The following is a 27,821-nucleotide window of genomic DNA, read 5'->3' on the forward strand; positions in this document are numbered from 1 at the left end:
ATTTTTGCGGTGCCGAACAGCCATGTTGAGTAGGGAACTAACAAAGCTAAAGGAAGGAGTGAGAACATCGGTTCGGCGTTTTTTAACATCCTAACACCACCAGGACCTCATGGCAGACCCCGAAAAGCAGCCAGAACAACCTAAGGCTGTGACGAAGCCCGTCCTAGGTAATAAAATTTGATAATATTTGTATTTTTACGGTTTTTATCAATTTTACCCCTTTGTTCGAGATGCCGACTATCGCATGCCTCCATGTTCTCATGGGTCTCTGACCTGCGAACATTGACCAATTACAAAGAAAAATCTTTCAATTGAAAAGTTTATCGTTCTAATTATCTATAAAATGTTCAAGCTTCTAATTTGTAATAATTTTATTAAATGTCTTTTCCCTTATTTATGTTACCAATCAGCTGAAAAGTTGTATTCACTGGGCCGAAAATCAACGTGCTCGGCTAATTTTGACCCTGAGCTAATTTAAATGTCTGTTAGTTCATTACTGCAAAATTTACCTCTAAGTCAATGTATTGATTTGTATTTTCTGTGACGAATTGAGACGAACAAATGTAAACACTCACTTATATGTAGTTTTATTAGGCATGGTCGTTGTAGATATTTTATCAATATTATTGGTTTTGTTATTAATCGGTATTGGTTTTGCTTTCAGCTTTTATCAATTTTTATTATAAACCCACTGTAAATTTTATTCAATATAATAAATATATTTTGCTTATCATTCGCTTTATTTTCAACGCTTGAATAGTTTAATTTTTAGAGTTTTTTTCAGTTTTCTTTATTCTACTCAATAACCGAACTACAGCCTTCTACTGTTTCTACTTGTACCACCAGTTTATGGATTTTTTAGCCGCAAGCTCGCTTCTAACCTAATCTGTGTTTTCATTCAGGTGTCAAGTTGTTTCAAGCAGAAGTAGCTTATCAAATTTGGTTCTATTGATAAGGTTTGTTCCTGAGGCCTGTCTAGAATTAATGTTGTCTAGATATCTACTCTGAATAGTTTTATTGATCATTGAGTCAACTAAAAACAAAGCTCAAATTGCATAACATATAAAGATGGGCAAAAAAATCAGAATCTAGATTTTAGATTTTTTATAATATTAATACTTCTAATCTACCCTAAGTATCTAAATGATACGCGGTTCAGGTTTTGGTTTTTAGGTTAAAATTGAACAATGAGTGCCAGGCCACACAAGGCTTTTTTCAGTCGGCACGACAGGACAGGAAGCTCTCCTATTGGCTGATTGGGTTAGTGTACCGAGTAAACTTCCTGTCCACCAACTGAAAAAAGAGCTTGTGTGAATTGGCTCTAAATGTGCAATTCCTTAGCGGCGTCTCTAGACGCGCATCTAGAGCAGCCGCGGGTAGAGCACATACCCTATAAATTTATTAGATTTTTTTGACTCATTGGATTTTAATGTTGTATGAACGTTATGACGGAAGATGAATTGGAAGTGTTGGATAGGTACTATTTTGTTTTTACATTTCATATTTTGCAGTATAAATAAATCAAATTTAAAAGCTATGTGCTCGATACGCCGCTAAGAAATTGCATCTTTAGCAACGACTCAAGTCGCGCAGCTTGAGTCTTTGCGGCTACATCTTATGACCTATAAATTGATTAAGTTTTATGATTCATTAGATATTTATTGTAAAAACAATATAGTAGCCAGCACATCATGATCATCTGCCGACAAAACGTTTATGCAACATGAAAATCTAATGAATTCATAGTTTATATGCTCTAGCTGCCTGACTAGAGAGGCTTACTTACTTACTTCTTACTTCTGGTATCTTCATCACGATCCTAGTTGCTTGAGTAGTTTGCTTAGTTGCTGTTGTAGTTTGCTCGAGTCGTCGCAAAGGAATTGCTCCTTTACTCTGATTTTTTGGACAGGCCTTCACTTTCATTTGTTCCTTACAGCCTTTATTTACTTGTCATTTTTTTCAAATTTAAGTGGATTTTTTACATGCTATGTACTTGAACATTAGCGTGTAAGCTCAGGGCTTTCAGCATGATTTCAAAACAAATAACCTTATAGGCCTACCCTATTCTTCATCCATTACCCACAGATGTGAGGTGTCCCATGGCGTCATGCAATTTTAGAATAAAACTGGAAAAGCAGTAGCTACCTAATTGGTCGAGATGGCACTCCTGGCAGTATCTTTGGTTAAAACCCCCAATTTAAAATCACATTTGATTATAACATTAATTTAAGGTCCTGCTTTCAACTTGATGGAATTTCAGCCAGGTTGATTTTGAGACATGCCATCATTAAAACATTAATTCCTGGAAATCTTGAAACTCAAGAAACTAGTCACAACTTGCTGAGATCCAACTGCTTCTCTCCTGTTAAAGTAGTGTAGTGCTGATTTCCTGTAACATACTCAACATGATCTCTGGAAGCGCACCGTGGAAATGTCAAACAGATCTCATTGCAGAGTGATCTGTGGTAATCAATGTACATCAGTCCCAGTTAACAGATTTTGTTGAGTCTTTCTATAGGCTATCTACATAAGACAGAGAAGAAGGAGTTGGCTGACTACTGTATAAAAATACACAGCCTAACAAAGAGGGGTTGCAATGTGCATGTAGTTTGCTTGCATTTGTAATTCAAGCAGCCAGTTTTTGCAGCTTCATTATCGAAGTAAAGTGTCATTTGGATGTAATAACATTTTTTTTCACAATATTTTGAAATAATCCCTGAAAATTTCCCTGAACTATTAATATTGAATGAAAAAGACTAAGACATTGAAATGACATTGTCAATCGCTGATAAACAATGGTGTAATAACCGAAACCAGTCTTTCTAAGTATCAATAAATCTGTGATTTTTTGATAATTTCTTAGTGGTTTTTTGACAATTTCTTAGTCTTTTTCATTCAATATGAATAATAACCACAATATCAACTCCTCAACTACACAAAAAGGAAAAAAAACTAGTAACTTAGCATAAATTTGTAGCAAGCAGAATTGATTGCTTTAATTTTTCATTCATTTTATATTTTAGTGCAGAAGTATTTTCTTAACATCTATATAAATGCATATCTACAGCATTTGTGCACATTAATTTTCAGTTGTTTAAATTCTATCTCTATCTCACCCTAGGATGGATTCTATCAATCATGTATTTTATCATCTACTAGCAGATAACCTGTGCTTCGCAAGGGTCTAATTAAAAACTTGACAAATCGAGAACTTGAAAAATTGCAAATAGGCCTATAACCATCCTCGGTAAATTAATCTAAATGCGAAACTTCAAGTTAATGAGTCCAGAGTAGTTGATGCGTTATTCGTGAATTTCCTATCCCGTACGTGTATAAGCCAATTCTCTCCTTTATAATATAGATTATTCAGGCTTGAAGGCTCAGTCGTCAATGCGTGTGCTTCAATTTCATCCGTTCATTTATTAATCAGCTTCCTGAAATTCTGCTTCTAATTTTTTCAATTTTATCACATGTGTTTGATGCTATTGTTTCGAAATTAATTATTTGAGCATTTACAATGTTTTTTGTACAAGTTTTATCATAGCAAGTGTTCGTTTATGATTACTATGTAGTTTCATGGTCAATTTTTTATTCGAATTTGTTTATGCATTTGATGAAAAAGTCAAGAAAGTAATAATTAGCCCATGATAAGAATTTGAAACTCATTCACTCATTTTAAGCAGATTGCTTGTTTGAATTAAAATATTTTACTTTTGATTGTCGTCATTAGTCGATTCGAGTCTCACTAATTATTTTGAAAATATTTATTTTTTATTAATTAATTTTTTATGAATTGATAGAAAATTACAACAAATATGTCCAATTGTTAGGATTTCTTCATTATTCTTATTGATTAACTGGGAATTGCAATGTAATGAGAGTTGCTAGCTTCATATAATGCGGTATTGAATATTATCTAATAAGAGTTGTCATTCCATTTTTACTAAACTTTATCTTTCTATATTGAAATATATATACTGAAGATATGTTGAACAAATTATTATATCAATATGTGACATAAAATGTACATGTCCCTAACATGTGAAGTGACTGAATTTCATTAGCTCCGCTGAGAATTGTAATTTTCTTTTTAATTGAAAATCGTTTTAATAAACTTAACAGCAACGTGACAACATAAACAAAGTTAGCTAATATGTTCAGGTTATTTATCACTGACTCAGGTGGATTACTAATCTATTTGTACAAGTCGTTAATTAGTGGTTCCTATTATTCATACTCTTAATATGCTTACAATTGTCAATATTCTGAGTCAGTTAAAATTGATAGCAATCTCTGATATCAATTGAGTGAAATTATTGCAGTAAGTTCATGATTCATTTATATTCCAGGCTGTTAAGGTCTTTTCATTTTTGAATTTGTGAAAATAATATTTCATGCTTAGGCTATTAATATTGACTTGGAAGAGATTGTGACAGAAAATATTTCAGTTTTTACTGTTGCTTTTGGTAGTCTTCCCTTAGCTCACTCTGGAATCTCGGTGGACAGTATCAGTAGAATCTTGTTGTATGATGAATAAAAGATGTCCAGTCTTCATTTTCTGGTGCTTTTGAACTTGTCACCCTGTGACATTGCACAGACGGTTGACTCACTCCTCAAATCCTGTCCTATGCCCATTTCTCAAGTTTTGAGTTATTGATCCCAATGGTAGTTTATCCTTTGCAATGTCACTGGATCCGTGGATCCAGTCGTTCAATTACCATTTTTCCATCACCTAAATCCATTTATTCACAGAATTCACGTCTACTCGAACTGAATACATTTTCAATTTTATTCAACAGGATTGAACTTCCTTCAAGAACTAGACTTCAACAACTTTTTGTTGTATGAAACTAATGTTGAAAAATTTCATAATTTAAGGTTTTCAGTGGCTAAAAGCTTTAAACGATCATCGCCAAAATTGCTTTAATTGCTTTAATTGCTTTATTATATTTTTGTTATTTTTAGTTGTAGATGCAATTTTTTCCCCGTGTTTCTGTCAAATATAGCATGTGGATTACAGATTAAATAAATACATTGCATTTTTCATTTTCTTCAAGATCATTTGATTGTATAAAATATATACATTATGTGTATGATAAATGCATTTTTTGAAGTCAGTGACTGTAAAATCTTATCTCCAATGCTAACACAAAAGAATCTTGTAATATAATGATTTACTCTCCTGGAAATTCTATATTTAACTTCTATGCTACAAGTCTAGAATGCAACCAAAATTTACAAAGTTTTTATTATTTTCAAAACATCATTATTGTAATTAAGTTACATCCAAATTTAGTAATGTAATAATGATGTTTTTGATTGATTGAAAATTTCCAGATCCATTTTGTTCTAATAAAAGTATATTACCTTTCACACTCACATGACTCATGCTTTATGTAACTACTGCAACAATAACAATAAATCTTTATATGTTGCTAACAGTGACAATAAATCTAGATCTGATTTGAAACGGTTGATGTTGACACAAGATACATCGTATTAGAGATAGCTGCGCAATTATGATCACATTTATTCTTTTGTTTGAGCATGTGGTTTATATAAAAATTGAAGCCACGCTTCAAGAAGACATTGATCCCAACGCAATAAAATGCTCAAGCACTGAACACCTGCTACAGCAGTTATTGATGAAAAAGGAACATGGGGTTTCTATTCTTAACTTTTTTATATTTGGAATTTGTTTGAAAAGAAGCATAATAGTTACATCATGAGAATATGAGAAATTGTAGTTTTGATTATAGAGAAATTTTACCATTCCAAGATCTGTCTCCTAGAATGTCATAGCAATTCAATAGCACTATCATAGCATATCATAGCAGAGTCAATCGTATATTCAGAGGTTACTAATATATTGTTACCTTCAAACATAAATGTATAATTTATTCGTGCTCATAAATCATCATACTTCAGGCAAATGTTATGTCCACTTTCTTGTGTTCAATCAATCTAAATTCTCCCAATTAACGTATAATTCTATTTTATTGCCTGTTATTTCCAATTAAATTTGATAATGTACCTTCAGATGTGGTATCATCAATTCAATATTTTTGAGTTGATGTACACTGATTCTTATCTCATGCTCGGATAGACTATTTCGCCCTTTTTATCACGATATTTAATGTTTCTTTCAGTTTAATTAGTATCCATATTATAATGTTTTTTTCCAAATAATTATTCTTTAATGAATTATTGATATTGAAAAAATAATTATTTTTTCGTTTTTTGAAAAAAATTGGTTTGTTTTTCAGCCCAAAAAGTGACCGGGGTAGTAAAATGGTTCAACGTCAAAAGTGGATACGGTTTCATCAACCGGTAAGTTCATTTTTCTTCTTAACATATTTTACATAATTGTTTGAAAATTAGAAGAGCACTAGAGAAAATTTAATAATTTGTCACGCATGTTTTCTATCACAATGGTAGCCAACAGTGGGTGTGAAAACATTGACACGCACCTACTGTAGTTTTTTCTGCCATCTTTTACAGACAGATTATGAAAGTCGAACACTTTTAAGGTTTAAATACTTTGAAGGATCTTCTGCTCAGTCACATAACCTGCTAACAATTTCTCACTTACTGGCTTTCATTTAGTTTCAAGTTGAAACAAAAGTCTTCTACGTTTTTAGAACGTGAAACTAAAGTATTCGTTTTACTTTTAACTGTTTGTCAGCCTGTTATGAAACTTTTTTCAAGAATTCAGGTCATCACATTAAGAGTAGAAGTTAGTAGAGACTAACTATAAGACTAAGAAAAATAAAAAAGGATCAACCAAGCCAAATGAACATCGATAAATATTATTAAGATAAATTCGACTCTGGCTTACAGCTAGAGCAAGGGTATTAGATGTTGCGGTGTTACGGTATAAAATAGTAGTCCACAATTGACTAACTAGAGGAAATGAAAATAATTATTCTTATCTTATCAATCTTGCTAACCAGATTGTTCAGGATTAACCACTTATAATTTTTTTTCAAGTTATTGAACTTGTTAAATAGAATCATCCATGTAAATGAAATGGAGATTGTAAATTTTAGACCCGGTTGCACAGAAGCCTTTTAAAATTCTAATCGTGATTAAATGCCAAGAAACCAATCAGATGAGCCTATTTTTCTGAAAAGTCCTTCTCTGATTGCTTCTCGTGGTATTTAATCATGGATAAAAATTAATAGACTCTTGTGCAACTGGGCCTTAACAACCGATAAAATGGTATTCCATTTTAAATTTATAGAAGGACCTGTCTCATATTTGATTGCATTTTATCCAAGGTACCAATATGTCTTATAATTTTCTAACTGTTCTTTTGTTTGTAAGACATACCCTGATGGTGGGAAGCTTTCGAGTGGGCAAGATTGTGCAAGTTATCAATGAAACAGATAGTGGGCAGACCTGAGCAGAGGCCTTCACTTGATTCATTTTCGATTTCTACTACTCTGTAATGTTGTTTGTAGGCGTGCTTATTCTGTTGTTATCTTTCCCTCACTTGTCAACTCCTATCTGTTTTTCATTTTGTTATCTAGTATTGTATTTCTTCCGTTATTTGCATTGCCTGGTGGTTTTTGTCAGACAGTTTTGTTAAACTTGCTGAATGTTTCATTCTTGGTCAAGATTATATTTTCAGAGAGGGAACTGCTGTATTCCATTTTATTTGTGACAGGAAATTTTCTTAATTTTGTTGTATTCGGTGTCGTTAAGTCGTATGTAGAGGATCAAATCCCAAAAATCTGTTACAAGGCTTTAATTACTTTCAAAAGTATTGTTCAATCACACTAGACAAATCAAACTTTTATTTGTCTCATAAAACATGATGTGAAAACAACAGTTCTGACTTTTAAACATGATCATCTCTCTTAAAATACTTGAATACTTTGATTCCAATCTTTAATAGAAGTTTTTGAAATCAAACCCATTTCAAATTTCTACTACTTCCATTCAATTCCTATGTTTATTTGATAGAAATCCTGAAATTTCGAAGCTTTTAGTTTCTTGAACTCAATTAAGTTTCTTCAAGCAAATTGAAATTCAAAACCATGCTGTTCCATGTGGCTCCCTGTGCCAAGAAATAATGTTGTACTGTACCTATTGAAAATTATCAATATTTGACAAGAATTACTCGTATTATAGAAAAAATGCAACATTGTATTATTTATGAGTTTCGAATCTTTAAATGATTGACTTATCTATTTTGATACTGTATTGCAGAATTCAGCCATTTTTTCGTTTCCTGGGTGGTAATTTATTCAATGATTACATAAGTAATTTATGCCAGCAAGGGAACTTCTGTAACCAATTTCCATTGCATTATTGCATATATCTTTCATATTATAATTTAAAGCTATATTGAAAGTGTTGCACTATCTGTGCCTGACTCAATATTTCCCCAAACCTTACAATTTATGACGTGCTGAATCGTAAATATTAAAAAAAATCAATCATGTCATTAAATTTTTTATTTGTAAATTTTATAACAAATTCTAGTTTGAAAAATCTGCTATAGTGAGATTTACACTTGAAAGTGTAGGAATTCATTGTACATAACTTAACGTGAGTGCTTCCCTTCCCATTCAATCTGTCAACTCTGTCAGTTTGGAGTGAAACTCATTGTAGCTGCATTTAGTGCAGCGGACAGCGTCGTCAAGTAATAAGTAACTAGGACATGGTATGTGATGTGTGATTGTGGAGGAGGGTTGGAGGTCGGATCTGTGGGCTGTCGACACGCGTGCGTGTGGTGTGTGTGTGTGTGCATTGCACAGAGCAGCAGAGGGGACTGCTGGCATCGATCGAGTGGGCTGTGGGCTAGCTGCCGGCCGAAAGAGCACATGTCGTTGGGCAAGGATGCCACAATTTGTAGAAGTAAGCTACTGGATGTCGGATGCCACAGTTCGGTGTCTGTTACCATAGTGAGGTCCACGTTACAATGACAGTATTTGATTGGTGTTTATAATGACATATAACATAATATAATGACAGTATTTGATTGGTGTTGCTATCCTTGCCTATCATTCTACAAAGCAGGCAGTGCTAGCCTTTTCTAGATCTGCAAAGTTGCCAGGTCGTTTTTTAACAATGTAGAAATGTAATAAATTAATCATAAAAATATTATATCTCAATTGAAAAAAATATTGTTTTATAATTGAAAAATGTATTTTTGTTTACTTTAATCACTGTATTTAAAAAAATAATAAGTTGATACATTAGTAAGTAGCATAACCTTTAGACTGTGTATTCCAAATTAAGGTTTGAAGCAGTTTTGGGCAAATGCCTGTTGTTTTTACCTGAATTGTATTTTCATATGAATAAATAAATACATAAATAGATATACCGGTATCACTGCTATCCCCTATACATTGATCAGGTGCGACCTGAAAACTCTGACACCAGACCTGAGCAAGCCAGGTCACTCAATATTATTACAAGGCAGAGAATCGGCAACGCTGTTCTCCTATCTTTCTCAACTGCCATCATAACGTGTACCTCACTATAATAGACCATTGGCTGTCAATCAGGTGTTTTTGGGGATGGTTTATATTAGAAAAGGCTATCGTTATTAAAATCTCAAATTGTGGTTAGCTTGTTGCCACTCTTCTCGTTGAAAAAACGTCCAAAGTTGAAAATTGAAAGTCTCAAGCAAAGAATTATCACTTTAGCTTATAATATATGATAAGTATCGAAGTGTCGATACTCTCTGATCTCAAGGAATCGAATCTGAATCTCAAGATGAGTTGTGTCTGATTGCGATGCTTCAGTTGTCAGGGGAGACAAGTCTGGTCTATTCTGATTTAAATTTATTGAATTTTTAGAGGAAATAGTCACTTCTTGCTACTGTTTATTGAAGTACTTTAGTGACTACATATTTGCAAAAATAGATCTATTTTTTATTGAATTTGATTTTGTCTAGATGCTTTGGTTATTCTTGAGCTTTGAAAAATTTTGATGTGCATTATTGAATTTTAGTGGGCACTATGTTCGAATTTAAATGAAAGCAAATGTAACGAAATTGATGGAAGCATAGTGATGTATTGGAAACTAAATCATTCATCAAAAGCCAATGAAAACAGAAGAAAATAGCATTCTACAGTATTGATTTATTCAACTGATCATTCAGTCAAGAATAATTTGGAATGATGAAAGATGTGTTAGTCTTTGATCATCCAGACACCTTTAAAAAATGGAGAACAAAATATTTCTAGAATACATATGTAAATCTAAAGTTTGTAATAGTTTTTACTATCAGCTTGACTAATTGTAATATATTTTTTGTTCAACTTTGTCTTGGTGTTGAAGTTGGCGTAAAATCAAATTCACGATTATTGCTTTTGATCTCTGACCAAGAAAATGTGCTTTTCTAATTCAGTTTGTGACTAATTCTTCACAACTATACTCGTTACTTTGTACTTGGAGAAATGTCTCAGTTGAATCGTGTCTGATCGCGACGATGTAGGACTAGTTTTATCATGGGGAAAGAAGTCTGGTGTGTCGCACATGATTGTGTTAGTTTTTATATATAAAGAGGAAGCTTTGCATATTTCAGTTTGTAAAGTATTCACAATTTGTATAACAAATGTGGATGTTTTGGAACCTCTTCATAATTGACTATATTGCCAATTCCTCTGTATTGAACACTTTGAATTGAAAAAATGGGTTCCACACAAAACCATGAACATGCAATTTAAAGGGTACAGTATAGCCTAAAATCTAAGCTTAAATATGAATAAATAATAATCTATTCTTTATATTTCTATCACCCTCTCTCTCTCGCTAACTGTTCTTTCTCTTCCTCTTATTTAATCACTGTTCTCCTCCGATCGCTCCATTTCTAAATCTTCTCTTCCATTTTGATCCTTCAGTTTTTTCTTTGCTGTTGTGTTGCTCTCTGTTACCTGTTCTAAATAGAGATCTCTCTTCTATTTGAATGCTTTTTGCTGCAATGAGCAGCTGGCAATGAAGCTCTGCTAGCAATGGAGGGTGGAAGGGGTGGTGGGTGGGGGTGGAGTAAGCCACGCGCTTGACTTGGTCCAGGTCAATGAACCCTTCCTACTCATGCGCCCCTTCTTCCTATCCTTTCTCTCCCCATTTTGTTGTTTTGTTGATATCGCTATTCTTCTTTTTCCTTCTCCTCCTCCTTTTCTTCTTCCTTTTTCCTCCTTTTCTTCCTCTGCCGACGCTCGACGTCCAACCGTCCCCGCCCTTCCCCTTGCACCCCTTCACTCATTTCAGAGCATCGTTGCATTTTGGCTAGACGGCTAGACCACTGCACAGCGCAGCGAGCGATCTTGACTTTGAATCATTAAAATTTGAAAGCACAGCGATCTTGACTTTTGAAACATTGAACTTGTAAAAATTTGAATTGTTTATTGTGGAAGTAGGGAAACTGATTGTTGGTACTGTAATTATGAATGCGAACGATCCAGTAAAGAAATTGATAATACATTATCTCACAGGACAGTAATGTTTTTATTGATTGCGGCTCTGTTCTCAACCATGACCCACTCTTGAATAGACTGATGTAATCATTTGACTTGAATAGAAATTAATTTTTTCTCAATTTAAAATCAGCTCTATTTCAATAAATTTTTACAAATGTGCTGGAGACTTGAGTTGTATGAAAATACTCGTACATAATTTGAGTAGAAATGAACTTGAGTAGAAATGAACCCTATTCAAGTTTTGGAGGAAGATATCTGTACTGTACTGTACTATGATTGTGAGGCTTGATGAGTTTTACAGGTATGATAGTCTAGTATTGACTATTGATAATATTTTTGTCAATTTTCAGTTCAAAATTGATTAAGGGTATGGTTATACTAAACTTCATGCATCACCATCGATTCTCCGACTACATTAATAATAATTCTGAATAGAGAATAATTGTACCCGCATATGTATTATCTTGATATTAATACTGTTTATGCTACATCTACATATTATGCATTATTCAAGTACGAAAATGAAACTCGACATGATTAAGTCCGTGACAGAAACTTGAAGAGACGTTGGTTGAGTATAGAGTCAAGACTGAGAATTTCTCTATTTTAAACTATTGAATGCACGGACGAGCACGAACATTAACAGACATTTAGTGAGTTCGTAAAGTTATAATAATTGATCAAGGATGATGTTCTTTACTTGGAAGCTTATTCGAGATTGAATAGGATTTGTAAGGGAATTCGCTTCCTTACAGTATTTCCATATTGTGGGAGTAGTAGTTTCTTCTAAAATGTATTCTTTTGCACAGTTGGATTGTTCAACTGAGAATTCTGAATAGTAATAGAGGATATTCAGATGTTTTACGGTTAGTGATGTTATTTAAGGAAGTAAGAATTAGTGGCATGCATTGTGAATTAGTAATTATCATTTGAAAGGTATTTAGTGAATTGAATAGTTGATTTAATTTGTGACTAGATTGTAATCAAGTATCAGTAGGCGGATGCATCTCTTCTCAAGCTTATTGCTTCACATTTCAGGTTGAATATTTTGTAGAAACATATTGTTGGTATTTTCATTTGTTTTAGTAGCTCATTCATGAATTATAATAGAGAAAATTAATTCTTATATTTTTAATAATTAACAATAATTACGCAACAGTAACAATAACAATAATCACAAAAATAAACACAGACAATTATCAAGTAACCTTTTCATTTGTATTTATCTATTCACAGTAGAGCCCCGGTTAACAGAAATTGGGTTAACCGAAACGGTTGAAGGTCTTGAAAGGAAACAAAAATCCTTTTTTTTGAAATGTTCAAAATTCTTTAGTAACTTCGGTTGTTCAGTTCCAATTTTCTAATCCATTATAACATTATTATTATTATTGTCATTTGTTACGTGAAGCCACAAATCTGAGCAGAGCTCAAGTGGCATGTAACATGTCATGAACATTTTTCTATGCAAAGTGTATGCATCTGTATCAACTCAAAGTATGAAGGCACCACAACATTCATCCATTGTATAGGGACACGCTTCCACAAGTAGATTAGTAATTGAAGACAAGAAAAGCTTATGACTACCACATAACCGTATTCTTTCAGGTAGACAATAATTGAAGAGCTTCAGTCCCGAATAATATGGTCCTTTTCCAAAAGTGTCAGTCTGTGAGCGGGGTACTGATATACAGCTGAACTCTTTGCTCTTGTGCTATAGCCATGGAAAACTACATTTCCTTCAAATCTCTCTGAATTCCTGAAGACAAAATTTACAGTCTCAAGGAAGTGCAATGCTGGGACCGTGAGAAACCTGTATATTTCCTAAAAATGGGCCTACATGAATTGGAAGGCCGCAAGCCCTCCAAAACACGAACAGCTGTCTTTTGCATCTTAAATATTTTATATAAATTATTTTTACTATTCCCCCAAAAGAAGATGCTGTAGCGTATTAGGGCTAAAAAATATCCATGATACACCTTCTGAGCTGTCTTTATAGTGGATGCAGTCCTCACAGTTCTCAGCGCAAAAAGTGCATGTTTCATATTTTTTTGCAATTCCACTCCAAGAAAACTAGTCACTTCAACAGACAAGCACTCCCTCCCATTTGAAGCATTCAGGTTTGAAGGTTCAGCATGATGTCCCGTCACGGTAAACCTGATATAGTTGGATTTAGTCATATTCAACTTCAATGCATTATGACCAAACCAATTGTTGAGTTAATGCATAGCCGTTTCAGCCCTAATCATAACTTCGCTATTCTGGTTACCAGTAACCAGAACCGTTGTATCGTCAGCATATAAAATGAGCTTGCCATCTACATTATTTGGCCGCTCGTTTTGGCATCTCTCATACAAAACTCTATTTTAATTTATAGACTATGTGAATTAGTTTTTCCTACATACATTTAGGCATATAAGCAATTTTCAGCATTATGACTGTTCAACCGGAAAATTGATTATCCGGAATGGCTCTCCCCTTGATTTCACTACATCAGTGATTAGTCAAGTTACCTTGAATTCAAGAAAACTTGAAACTACAAAAACAAAGACTTGAATCCACATCAATGTAAACCCTTCTTCAAGTTTTCTTGATTTAAAATCTAACTCAAATGCTACGTCGCTTAAGTCAGTTATTACTTTGTTTTTAGATGTTATTGAATCATGTCTCTGTGTATTATTTGTAGGAGCGACACGAAGGAGGACGTGTTCGTGCACCAGTCGGCCATCATCAAGAACAACCCGAAGAAGGTGGTGCGCAGCGTGGGTGATGGGGAGACGGTGGAGTTTGACGTGGTGGCGGGGGAAAAGGGCAACGAGGCGGCCAACGTGACGGGGCCGGACGGCGAGGCGGTCAAGGGATCGCCCTACGCTGCCGATAAGCGTCGCTTCTGGCGCGGCGGCAACAACTATCGCCGCGGCGGCCCCCCAGGTGGGCGGGGCGGAGGCGGTCGGTCCCGCGAACGCTATGAAAGCAAGGTATGTCGGTCGATAATCGGTTATTGTGCAGACTGCACATGTAGTTTATACATGTCTGTTCCTCAAATTGTTTCATTTATTTATTGGATAGAGCAAACAATACAATAGTCAGAAAATATATAAATATAAAAATAATACATCTTATCTCTTGGTCTATTGAGTTTAACTGCAGTTGAATATCTGAATAATCACATTGGATGCGTGTATGTGAAACTGCATGTCAGATCAGATTTGTGTAAAAAACTACATGAACATGACCTAAAAGTTTCTGTTTCGTTATGTTTTAAATGTAAAAAGAAAGGTTAGGGTGGTTAGTTCTTTGGAATGTCAATATGTTACTATTATTTGAAATGTTTTGATACTTTTAGATAAGAAAGACAAATAATGAAAAGTTGAAATAGTTGACTATTTGAAATACCAGACAATATGAATGACACCTGTATATTCTCAGTTGGATTACTTGCTAAAAGGGGATTTGTTGATTTCTGTTCATCAATCGTATATCCAGTAGTCGCAGCAAAACACAGGTGGCTCGCTAATACTATATCCGCTGGATCTCTATATAATAAATCTCAATCTCCCGGTCTATTGAGTTGAATTGCAGTTGAATGACGTCATCTAACTAAGGGTATTGGATGCGTGTATGTGAAACTGCATGTCAGATCATGCATGAGCCGAGAAACAAAATCTGGAAAGAGCTATTGAAACAGGTTGTTACTTGTCTGTAGCAAGCACACGCGTTCAGTGTGAGTGTTCCTATTGCTCCTTCCAGATGTTATTTGTCATCTGCGCGCTTGGCCATGCATGCACATGCACATATACGTATCCAATGTGATCATACCCAATACCATGAGAATATATAAAGGATTTTACCGCGTTCAACTTCAATAAACGTATGTGAAACCAGGCCCAAGTTGGTTCGACCACAACTGTCTAACGGTTAATGTCACCAAAACTAAATTTATGCCAATTGTAACAAGAAACCAGGCTGATCCTGGCCCAATAATGTTAAAAAAAATGCACTCTTGTGGAAACGCAAGGATGCTGGATTGTGACTGTAGTACTATTGAACGAGTTGATAGTTACAGATACTTGGGTGTTATAATTGATTACAAGTTGAGTTGGGGGAAACATGTTCAGTGTGTCAAAAGTAAGCTCAGGAAATTATTATTTGCCTTCTCTGAGCTTAGCCAGGTGATGGGTGTGGATCAGTGTAGGAAAGTATATTTCGCCTATGCTCAGTCGCTGATCCAGTATGGTATCCTGGCTTGGGGGGTGTTTCCTCTACACTCTTGGAACCACTGACAGTCACACAGAGAGCAATTATTAATACAATCTTGAAAAAAGGCCATAGATATCCGACTAGCTTGCTTATTTCAGAATTCCCGGTTCTAAATATCAGATAGATCTTCATCAAAACATTATTAATTCACTTGAAAAAATACAAAACCCAGATCTTAGGTGAAACAAATTTAAATTTCCGGTATGAAACTCGCCACAGGACCAACTATAATTATGATGTTCGTTCCACAACTGACAAATGGGTCAGAACTGTCAAATTCATTTTACCTGGCTCACATTTTATGTAGAAACTTGCCGAATGAAATAAGAGAGGCGGAGGTGTTTAGTCTAGCCGTTTACCGCAGGGGTGTGGACAGGTGGCTGTATCACATTGGCTGGGAGGCAGTCGAACCTCTGCTCCGCTCACGTTATAGGTATTCGATAACTATCAGAAAGCAAGAACTATCAAAGGATTTATCATATTGATTCTTTTCCCCTCTATCAATTCATTAAATTATAAAATGTATACATGACGCGAACTCACAGCCTCCTCATTCCCTGCGATTTTTATCTTTTATTTCTTAATTAAGTATTATTTCTTATTTTACTTTTACTTGAATTTGTATTTAATCCATTATTATCATTATAATATTCTGAAACTTATTTTCTATTATAATTATTTTATGTTGTGACTGCTTGTGTTGTCTATGGAACTCTCCTCCACACGCAGACGTTTAGTCTTTGTGAAGAAATTCCGTAATATTGAGTTTTTCACTGTAAATGTTTCACTGTAAATACTAGAAGGAATAAAAAATATTTGAATTTGAAGTTTTATCTTTTAAGTCTTAGCTGTAAATTGGTAGTTTTAATTGGTAGTTGTAAATTGGTAGTCTGTCAATTACCGCTCTCTATAATTTGATTGTCCATGCCCTCATCTCAGGTTGTATACTGCATTGGTTTGCATTATTGTACTATAAGAATGAATTGAATTGCAGGGCGAAGGCGGTGCGGGTGACGGGGGCGAAGGGTCTAGCGGCGAGGGTGGCGGCGGTGGTCCACCCCAGCGTCGCTTCCGGCGGCCGAGGTACAGCGGAGGCGGTGGAGGTGGCGGCGGCGGATACAGCTACAACCGCGTGCGCCGTAATACCAACATGGAAGACGTGAGTCCCGAAAATTTTTCTCAACTGAAAATTATGATGTAGGGTGAAAACTCAACGGAAAAATTAATAGGTTTAAGCTCTCCACACATCAGTGATGATGAAAAGTAACAATATAATTCCCACGAGTTCTAATTGGACTATTTCCACTCAGCCCGGCCGAGCGAGTATGAATAATACCATTTGAAATTATGGGAATTATATTTTCACTGTGGTGTGCGAATATATTCCTGCTGTAAGTGGAAAAACTTAATCTTCTTTTTGATTATGAATCGGGGGTATATAAAAATTCGGGTGAGGAACAGTTTTGTGCTGCACCTGTTGGTCCTCCCCCAATTATTTTCATGAAAAATTGTGTACCATGAACCAACAATAGATAAATAAATGAATAAATCCAACTTTAAGCTGGACTCCCACGTATCAGTATCAGTGTAGGTGTCCGATACAGTAAAAATACTATTCCTATTGCTTCTAATGGGACTATCCATGCTCGTTCGGTCGGACTGGATTTCCATGTATGAGTATCAGTGTAAGGGCCAGACCATATTAAACGTTGTTACAAGCGTTTCAGACGATGTTTTAGAGTCGGCAGGGCAGGAGGCTCTCCGATTGGCTGATTGGGTTGAAGCCTGAAAAAAGCTTAATTTTACCTGGCCTCAAGTGTCAAGCCGCGTCCAGACTATGCTGATCGACATGTTCGTTATTTGACTTGTCCACATACCTCCGTAAATGTGGACTAGTCGGGCGACACACGCTGGTGCAAAGTGAATTAACAATAAATGAGTGACTCGGAAGACACTGCAGTGGCGGCTACTGCAATTATCATTGCAGTTTTTTCTCCTTATTTCGTTCACTGGAAAACTTGCTTTGCACATTTTTTATCTTTTTCTACACACATCACATTTCTCAACGCCAAAAGATACACCGATTTCCGTTAGTCCATCGTGCCTTTTGTTCCTATTTTTGTATTGTGAATCAGTTGGGTCCCACAAGAAACTCTATTCATGATACATTTCAATAAACTAAATTGTTTGATTGTCACTCCAATCCATCATATTAATATAATATAAACAAAATAGTTTATATTTATACTATTGTTGTTTCAATAGTTTATATTTATATAAACTATTCAAACAACAGTGTGAAATGTTGAGCAACCCGGTTCAACACTTTCACACTGCTGATATCGATTTGACTTCCTTTGATCCGTACCAACTTGATTCGGGTTGAATTCGGTTCGGTCCGGCATGATTCGTCCAAGTCCAAACTTGTTCAACAAGGTCGATCGATCCCATTCGGCATAGTGTGGACGTACCTTCAGTTATGAAAAGTGAATGGTTCTCTCTGCAAGCAAAACATTCTGATATTATAACAGCTCTGCTAACTGTGTGTTTTCATTTCTTTAATTTTGCAGAAAAAACCTAGTCACAAGAATGGTGAATCAGGAAATTCTCATCGTTTTATTAGAATATTATAACATTCACTTTCTTAACAAGTCTTATATACTTGGATCTATATAAAGACTATATGAAGACATTTGTAATGGTGTTTGTTTAGGGTGACAAGGAAGGCGGCGACTACGCCGGGGACAGCGAGGGCGGCGGCGGGGGCGGTCGCAGGGGCGGAGGCCGTGGAGGCGGCGCACCACGCCGCTATTACCGGCGCCAGTTCAGAGGCGGCCGCGGAGGCGGTCCTGGAGGCCGTAGACCACGCTCGCAGGACGGGGAACGCGTGAGCGAGGGCGAGGGGCAGGGAGGCGGCAATGGGGGCGGCAGGCCTCCGAGGCAGCAGCGGTATCGCAGGAAGGTGCAGCGTGCTCCCAATGCCGACCGCTCGCGTAACAGCCAGAGCGAAGGCGGCGATTCAAAACCAAAGGTCAGTTCAATTGCACTGCACAGCTCTCTACTATGCACTAGCACTAGGATGTTGTCAAGGCATTATTTGTCTATCTATCTATTCATCTACTGGCCACTAGGCTGTTGTCATTTTGCACTACTCAAGACCTCACTCTTTCTCAATCTTAAACGCATAAAATTCAAATCCAATTTAAATACAAATTAATCAAAATATAGAATATAAAAAATCAGTTGTTTCAATTTCTAGTTTCCGTTAGCTCTGTCGCTCTTGCTCATTCCAGATTGCATAAAATTCAAATCGTATTTTAATAAAAATTAATTATGCAAATATTAGTTGTTTCAATTTGCAGGCCTAGCTCTGCCTCATTTGCTCTATCAAAGAAATTAATTTGATAAAATTAAAATATGTTGATGTTTCAATTTCCAGTCTCTGCTAACTCAGTCGGATTAGACGCTATCATCAACCTTTGATGAACCTTTCCTTCTGCTAATGTCGATTAAACGTTAAAGCTTATGAACTATCAAACTCTGATAAACCGAGAGTCGGTTCAAGTTTTCAACTTGAATTTCATTTATTGACAATATTTAATTTCATGTCACAATTATGTACAACGGGCTTTAATCCCACCAAGTATGGTTTATATTATTTTTACCTAACTTTAGCTGTAATATTATCTTAATCACTATAAAATGAATTTGTCCAGTATTCTGGTGGGAGCAGAGCTGTTTTGTAATAAGTTGAGGGGTAAACTTGCATCAATTTTCTCTTTTCTCATAGATGGCATTTTGAAGCTCAATTATTATTTTGTTGTTTTCATTTTTCAACAAATTATTGCGTTTATGAGTATGGGTCAGTGTCGGTTTTGAGGTATGTCAACATTTTCAAAATGCACATTCTTGCACTTGCATTATTAGTGATTTTTTTGTCTTGAATAGCACGACTATCATTTATAGTTAACTCTAAATAATCGATATTATTGTGAGGAAAGTTCAGGCTTCATATTAGTTTATTTCACAAATTTCTTCAAGTTGCATTTTTGTATTTTATTCAAATTTGACAGAAATATTGAGAAGAGAGTCTTTTTACCTACGTAGAAAATCTGTCTATCATCTATGTAAAAAATATCAGTGATATCCAATAATTGTATTTAGAAGCTGTACTAGATAATGAAAGCAATATTTATTTGTATATTTTCCTTTAATATTTAAAATAGTTTTTGATAATTATAGTTTGAACTCCATGCCATTAATTTTGTGAATACTTCTGGTTTTATATGCTAAAGTTTCAGAATTTGTACTAAAGCAGTAAGCAGATATGTCGTGATCATCATGATTATCAGGCAAACCACCAAATTATGATTTTGGTATTTAGTGGGCTCTGGGATATATTAGTCAGCAAATTGAAAATGTAGAATACAATAGAAATTGCATGTAGAATACAATAGAAAAAATGAAAAAAACGTTATTCAAAGGTAATAGTAGTATCACAGCTTCTTATGTAGAATAGAAATAGAATCCTAGCATAGAAATATGCTATTCTATCAAATTTATTGATAAAACTTATCTGTTCAATTGAAGTATAACTATACTTTAAAATCTATTCAAGTTACATTATCTAGTGTAGAAGTGCGGAGGAAGGCCTATAGTAAGTAATAATTTCGTGTTGTTTATGGAAAAGAACATGAATATAGTACCTCCTAATTCATTATAATATTATCATTTTAACTATAGTAATAGTCTTCAAAGAATGTTAGTTTATTATGATTGTAACCTCAACACTTCATATTTGGATAATCTTCAGTAGCTTTACCTTAACAATGTTTTAATTATTCCCAATCTTTAAACGAAGGTTTTTTAAAAAAATTATTTTTAAAATAATGTGAGGAGCTATTATTCATTTTTCATGTTGGATTCAAGGTATTTTTCAGTTAATTGTCATGTGTCACAATTTGTGTTTTTCATCATTACTGGGTGACATGTTTTTAACATTACTTCGCGACCTCTAGGTACTACCCTTTTTTTCTCGATGTATATTTAAAATCAATTTTGTATTTTGCCCAAACACTCCATAATATCATTGCCCTATATTACATTCGTAAACTTTTTAATTAAACTTGAGTAAAAAATTGATTGAAATAGAACTTGGAATCATGAAATTACAATGTTAGCTTAGTTAGTCAACATGTCTACGTACATTACATTCATTGTTGCTTTTTTGCTGATCTTATAGACGTTGTTGCATGTTTCACTATGAACGTTATATTTTATTATTTTAGTTTCTTCATATCTAGTTGTTGCCTATTGCACGATCGAGAATTTTTCATATTTTCTCACTCCTTTACAACTACTTCTGTGACTGCTAGCTAGCTAGATTTTATGCTGGATAAATTTGTTTTATGTAATTGTTTCTTTTGCATTTCATACAAGACTGCTCCTGCAAACTTTTTCTGTTAAGACTATTGTAGATTAATTTCTCTTCTGTTTGTTAATTTGTTTGTTTTGCACTGCTATCGGCTTGTGTTGGCTTTTGTTAGTAGTGGATTGATTTGGTGTTTCAGCAGTCAACAGACAGTACTAGTGAGCCTGTAGTCTCCTCACCGCCCCAAGTAAGTTGGACCGTGCTTGACGCATGCGCACTTGTCGTTCTCACAGTTTGTTTCATTTTGCCATCGCTAACTTATTGCTGAGCAGCATTATTGAGCTAATAACAAATTTTTTAACATAAACATTCCTTAACATACCACTCATTACGTATAAATAGGAGTTTTTTTGGCCTTTGATTGTAGAAATAGTTCATTTCTAAACGTCGGTTTTCATGTGGTTCATTTGAACCAACACTAATATTAGTATGAAAATAATTCATTAACTTATTTCATTTTGGTCCTCATCTTCAACTTATAGTTTATCTGATAACACTTAGAGCCAAGCCATCCAAAGCGTTTTTTCAGGCGTTTTCAGACGAGTCGGCAGGGCGGGAAGCTCCCCGATTGGCTGATTATCAGCTGATTGAGTTGACGTACGGTAATCAACCAATCGGAGAGCTTCCTGCCCTGCCGACTCGCCCTTATCGTTCATTATTATTATTATTTGTACATACTTCGTTTTAGGTTCGACAGTTAACTTCAACTTTTGACATAAATTCTAACAGTTGACTAATTATACTTGGGTAAGATCAATCTAACAGTTCAAATACGTTGAGGCTGTGCAAAGGTTGAGAAAAACTTTTTACTGGTGATATTTTTCAAAGTTTTTCGATTTGTATTCTATCAAGCTATCAACACGAAAAAGTTTTCTCAGGAAATTTTTTTCTGATCATTACTTTTATAGATATGAGCGCCTAGAGTTTGAATCTTTGGGACAGAACATTTCAAATTCGGTAATAGATAAATCCATGAAATTTTGATGATATATTCTCCATGGTATTATTGTTGATTGAATAAAACAAAAACTTTCAAAAAATATCAATTTTCAAGTTATTCAAATTACTATAAATTACCAAAAATAACTTTCAGTTGAGTTAATCAACTCAACTTATAGTAAAATAAATAACTTACTTAAAAAATGATATTTTTTGAAAGTTTTTGTTTTAATCAATCAACAATACCAAGGAGAATATATCCTCGAAATTTAATTGATTTATCTAATACCGAATTTCAAATGTTCTGTCCCAAAGATTTAAACTCTAAGCGCTCATATCCATAAAAAGGAATGATCAGAAAAAAAATCCTGAGAAAACTTTTTCATTTGATAGCTTGATAGTATACAAATCGAATAACTTTGAAAAATATCACCAGTTAAAAGTGTTAGCCTTTGCGCAACTTTAATATGAACTGCTATTCCTTGTGTAATAAATATAGGTTTTGGAAATGTTGTACAACCATGTCTCGAACAAGGCCATTTCTAAATTATTGTTTTACCCATTTCTGGTGTCAAGATAAAAAAATAATATTAACAAAAGTTTGTTCATTCTCATTGACAATTCGTGTATAAACAAAAGAATGCTCCAAATAACCTGCTACCTAAGATTAGCAAATCTATCTTATTCATCGCCATCTATGGAAAGGAGACTCATGAAATTCTTATTTGTTTGTCCAGAGTTGAACATTCTTGTTTTAAAATAAGAACGTTAGTACCTGTATGCTATTTCGAATCATGAATTAAGTCTAGTTTATTTTTGTTTAATTATCGCATGGTCATCATTTTTCAGTCTTTCCTATCCGTTGGTTGTAACCTAATCATTCAAAAATTAAGCTATTATGGCCGGAACACACATATCCGCACCGAGCCCGCGCCGCGGTACGGCCAAGTATCGGACATACTACGGCGAGTGATAAAACACATGCTTTCAAACGTGTAGGGACATATACTACCGCACCGCGTCAGCATCGTCACCGTGTTTGTTGCCCGCGCCGTCACCGACTAGTTCAGTTTACTTTTTGACGGTGACCTGTGTTGGCTCGTTTAACATAGAGAGTGAAAAACTTATTGAAGAAATACGGGATTTTCCAGTTTTGTACGAAGTGATGAGAAATATGGTTGAACGGAAAAATAAGTAGAACCAAATAAGTTGAGCCAAAATGTATAATAGACATAATATAACAAATAATAAAATAAACAACAAAAAGTATAAAAGAAGGAACCCGTGACTGTGTCTCAAATTTCAAATGTAAAACTTATTACGTTTAGATGCATAAAGCAGAAGATAACAATTTTATTGCTGATATATATTTACGATACATGACTGATTGTGGTATTGTTATGCACCGATATATACCAACACTATGATTCTCATCTTCTGTTTCTACAGGTAATTAGTTTAAAATTGAAAAATATAAATTGAAACCGGATGTAAAAAGCTTTTATAGTGTTATATTATTAACAATAGTTTAACACATTCAGAAATCAGACCACAGTAGCACTACAGAACTGAGACACTGCTGTCGCACGGATACGTGTGCTCTCCAACCACCATCATCGTGTCGCGGACGTAGCTCGGCCGTACCTCGACACGGGCTCGGTGCGGTTAGTGTCCCGGGCTTTATAGTGCTAAAGCTGAAAGTTTTTTAGCGTCTTTGATAATTTAGCTCCTTTTAATCATCATGCATTATGATTTGCTTTCATGATATGGTTTTTCTACAAGAATTTATTAATTTTTTATGTTTAATCGGCCCTTTCTACTTGAAGTATTAATTGGTAAAAATTATATTAACACTAGGAAAGAATAAATGAGAATGGTCCGATATTTTATATAATAACGGAAAAATTCAAATTCACTTATTGATGAAAATAGAGGAGATTCGGGTTGGGTTCGCCTAACGTGTATATTATTTCTATTGTACCTATTGTTTCTTTATTTTATTATTATTGATTCTTACAATAAGTACACCATTAAAATAATAGGGAGAGAAAAAAGAAGGTAACCTTGTGCTACTCCTCTCCCAAATTTAGATAAGATTCTAAATCTAAATTTATCTTCAGCATTGCCTGTGCACTAATATCTATACATAATATATTCATATTACATAATTCATTTGAAACTGATGTTTACTATGTTATAATTATATTTTTTCAATTCAAAAACTTATTCCTTTTTTTAAATATCTTAGAAGTTCAACCTCTAACGTACTAACCTTGGCCTTTCATAGACATGTTAATCTTATTTAATTCAATTCAATATTTTTGAATTGCTATAATCATTATTTTTGCTGTTGATTTATCTACATACTGGGTCGATTGAATAAAAACTAGAATCTAGTGACTAGCAATTATTATTCATTGGTTCTATCTCTACAAATAACATTATACAGCTGGCTCGAATCCTAGAATTTGCTTGAAAATTACTTGTAACTAGCAATCGCTAGCTTTTATTCAATTGACTAAATGTGTATAATTTTCTAGTTGATGTTGTACTTCACATGTGGTTACTTAATTTAAAAATAGCTCCAGTTGTATACATATTCTGCATAGATTATTTCTTAAATTTATCAATAAGCTATGACAATATAAATACACGCTTCTGCTCTAGAAATAGCAGCTTTTGCTTCAGATCTGCTGTAGATGTTGATTTGTATTAAAACTCATTTTAGTTGAAATTGAAATCTGAATTGTACAATGTGATTAGAGCATTACTTGAATTGTTGAAATCTTCGCTGTCATCGTCAGTGGTTGATGATTGATAGAAATGTCCATTTACAACAATATGTGAGCATATGGGAGAATCCCATAAATTGCTCCTCAATCAAGAGAATTACAATTAATACAATGGAGGGAGTGCTCTAATTATTTTTTTATAATTTGTAGGGAAAATTGGTAAGATGATTGAGCAATTACTGTCATCTCAACACAATCGTGTTTTGGTATTTAGTTGTTAATGTTGTTGATGGTTGTGTGTTGGCAGGAGGGGCAGGCAGTGCAGAACACCACTTCTGAGAGCACAGCTTAGTGCAGCCGCCTCAGTGCACGATGCCTCGGACCACTTACACAACGGACGCTACATCCAACTTCTTTATCTTTTTTGTTTTCTTTTTTTTTAATCTATTTTCGTCCCCAAATAGTGCATGTCAACGGGAAACATCCCAAACAAAGGAGAAAATGAAATTGTTATTTTGTATTAATTTGCTGTTTGTGTTTGATGTGATCGTTTCTCCAACCACCTGCCATTTTTAAACAAATTATATTGAGACAGACAACTCGAAACCTGGTTAGAGAAGAGTCTGCAGTTTATTTTTGGTTTTCATTGAAAAAATTTCAGTTGATTTATTTTTTATTTATTCAATAACTGTTATTGTACTATTTGTTTATTACAAATTTACAAGTTTTTATTGATGTTAACGGTTTGATTTGTGTATTTTTATTTGACATAATTTTGTGATCCGTCTAGACGACCAGGTTTTAGTGTATTGTAGTTGTCTTTGATTTAATAATCAGGCATCTGTGGTTTTAACTTTGAAACAAACGTTTGGTGTGCACTTTGATGGTAAGGTAAAATTATGTTTGTGCAAGAGCGAGCCTAACTTCTCTTGCTGGCTTAATGTTTGTCATCACAGGGTTCGTGTGAAAATTTGCTTTCCTTAAATCTATCAGCATTAAATAACATGTAATTGACTGTTTGATCCATCCGAACAGACAGATAAGATAATGAAGGTTGTAAACAACGCTTGTAACGATGGAATGCAATGCACGTGTTTGTGACTCGGTCCAGGTAACATTCAATTGTAACAACAGAGCTAAGCTCTCGTTTATTTAATATCCAAACAAGCTTTAATAAAAAGTAACGTAAATACTCAAATCGAAATCAGTGAGGTATCAAATACTGCCACTTGATATTATTTATTAGTAAATGAAGAATTATTATTTATTAATAATAATTGATTATCATCACACCAAAGTTATGGTAAATTATTATTGATGAATAGACGATTAAAGAAATGCATCCTGAACTATGAGAAAACCTGAAAGGTTCAGCAGTGCTCAGGCTGTCAACAAAAGCCTGGCTAACAATAATTTCTGTGAAATTGTTGAGAAAAACTAAGAAAAATTATTGTCATCCAAAATATAAATAGTATATTTATGAAAGCGGATTGTGTACATCTGCCCCCGCATAAATCGAACAATTATTACAAATTGTACAAATTAACTGAAATGATGGAACTGAATACCAACATAATAATTTTACACGAAACATTTGCATTTTCAAATAAACAAGCCAAAAAAAATTGAAACTTGTGTTGATTTTTTCTGTATCCAACCTCAATCCTCTCCAAATTTTCATTTGAGTTGAAGTGAATAGCTTTCACCTCTAGAATTTTGTAAGGCTCGGTTGCACACAAAATCCGGTTAAATTTTAATCGTCAGATATTTCACGAGAACCAATCAGAGAAGGTCGTTTCGAAAAATAAGCTTCTCTGATTGGTTCTTGTAAAATTGATCACGATTGAAATTTAACCGGCTTTTGTGCAACCGGACCTTATTCTCAAATTCAGATGATTTGTTTAATGGTTACAGATGGAAGCGCGTTACTTCCAAGCTATTCCCGATGCAAAATTACAATTACTGCACTTATGCAGGATTGTATCTTCAATTTAATTATCCTCGAATCAGTCTCTATTCTTGGATTCAATCAGAAACACCTATTATTAATGCACTTATGAAGATAAGAAAATACTGTAGGCATATAGTTATTTTCTATCTTAAACGTAAGTGCACTGAAATGATAATCGGTTGGACGACAATTTCTTCAACGGTAGTTTCAAGCTTTTCCAAATCACATTTTCTATCGAATAAAAGTAATGTACAATATTAAACTAGAATGACGTTATTCAATAATTTATACCATAGAGAAAACCTAGGTAGCCTACTTATAAATCTACTTAGTTGTTCTATGATTATACGTTGTCACTGCATATAGAAATATTCGCTAAAATTTTTTGTATGTACAAGAATTAGCCACTCATTACTGATTACTTTGATGTGATGGCAGTCATTTGTACTCAAGTTGAAAACTTGAAATATTTCAGTGTACCTCGTTTCATTTATTTATGTCTATTCACTTGCACTCTTATCTATATTTTAATTTGTAACTACGTTGTTCAAAGTGCCAAGTGTAACGCCCTTAATATTGATTTAGAAACTCTTGTTAGGTGTTGTTGCAAGGCTTCACATTCTAAGTGGCTTAGCAATAAGAAATATACATAGGCCTTTCTTTCTATAGCAGCAACTAATGAATGAAGCAGTATTTAATCTATTCTAGACTGGCCTAGTATTTTCTGATCTATTTCTGTGGGATTGGTGACCCATTAGCTACTTGATGTCATGTAATATTATATCTCAATTATTTAAGTCTGAAGTGAATTATCTAAATAAAAGTTATGTTTAGATATCTTCCTTTTCTTCTTCTCCCGAGCCTATGTCCCATTTCTCTTTGGGGTCGTCCCTCCTATCTGTATGTAGATATTATCTTCCTATTACTGTATTTTTTCCTTTTTTAGATTCTTCGACCAAAATAATGGGTCATACATCTCCACAAAGATCTGGAAATAAAAGGTCAGCCCAAGAAAAAAATAGAGAGTGAACGGTGGATTATATCATACAACATTAGCACATACTAATGAAATA

The 27,821-nt window shown here is 34.3% G+C and overlaps 1 protein-coding gene across 3 annotated transcripts; it reads left to right on the forward strand.

Moving 5' to 3' along the window:
• Positions 1 to 26,428, forward strand: LOC111043669 (Y-box factor homolog). Of its 3 annotated transcripts, none has more exons than XM_039423272.1 (7): positions 3 to 167; positions 6,267 to 6,330; positions 14,122 to 14,413; positions 16,690 to 16,854; positions 18,409 to 18,726; positions 21,266 to 21,313; positions 25,105 to 26,428. In XM_039423272.1, exons 1-7 carry the CDS (start codon positions 110 to 112, stop codon positions 25,147 to 25,149), a joined length of 990 nt encoding a protein of 329 aa, XP_039279206.1. In that variant the 5' UTR covers positions 3 to 109; the 3' UTR covers positions 25,150 to 26,428. The 3 variants fall into 3 exon arrangements, with proteins under 3 accessions (XP_039279208.1, XP_039279206.1, XP_039279207.1); XM_039423273.1 differs by having other exon boundaries at positions 7 to 167; positions 21,269 to 21,313; XM_039423274.1 differs by lacking the exon at positions 21,266 to 21,313 and having other exon boundaries at positions 1 to 167.
• The last annotated feature ends 1,393 nt before the right edge of the window (positions 26,429 to 27,821 follow it).

Source organism: Nilaparvata lugens, chromosome 3 (genome assembly GCF_014356525.2).
Source record: "Nilaparvata lugens isolate BPH chromosome 3, ASM1435652v1, whole genome shotgun sequence".
Classification (NCBI taxonomy): Eukaryota; Metazoa; Arthropoda; class Insecta; order Hemiptera; family Delphacidae; genus Nilaparvata; species Nilaparvata lugens.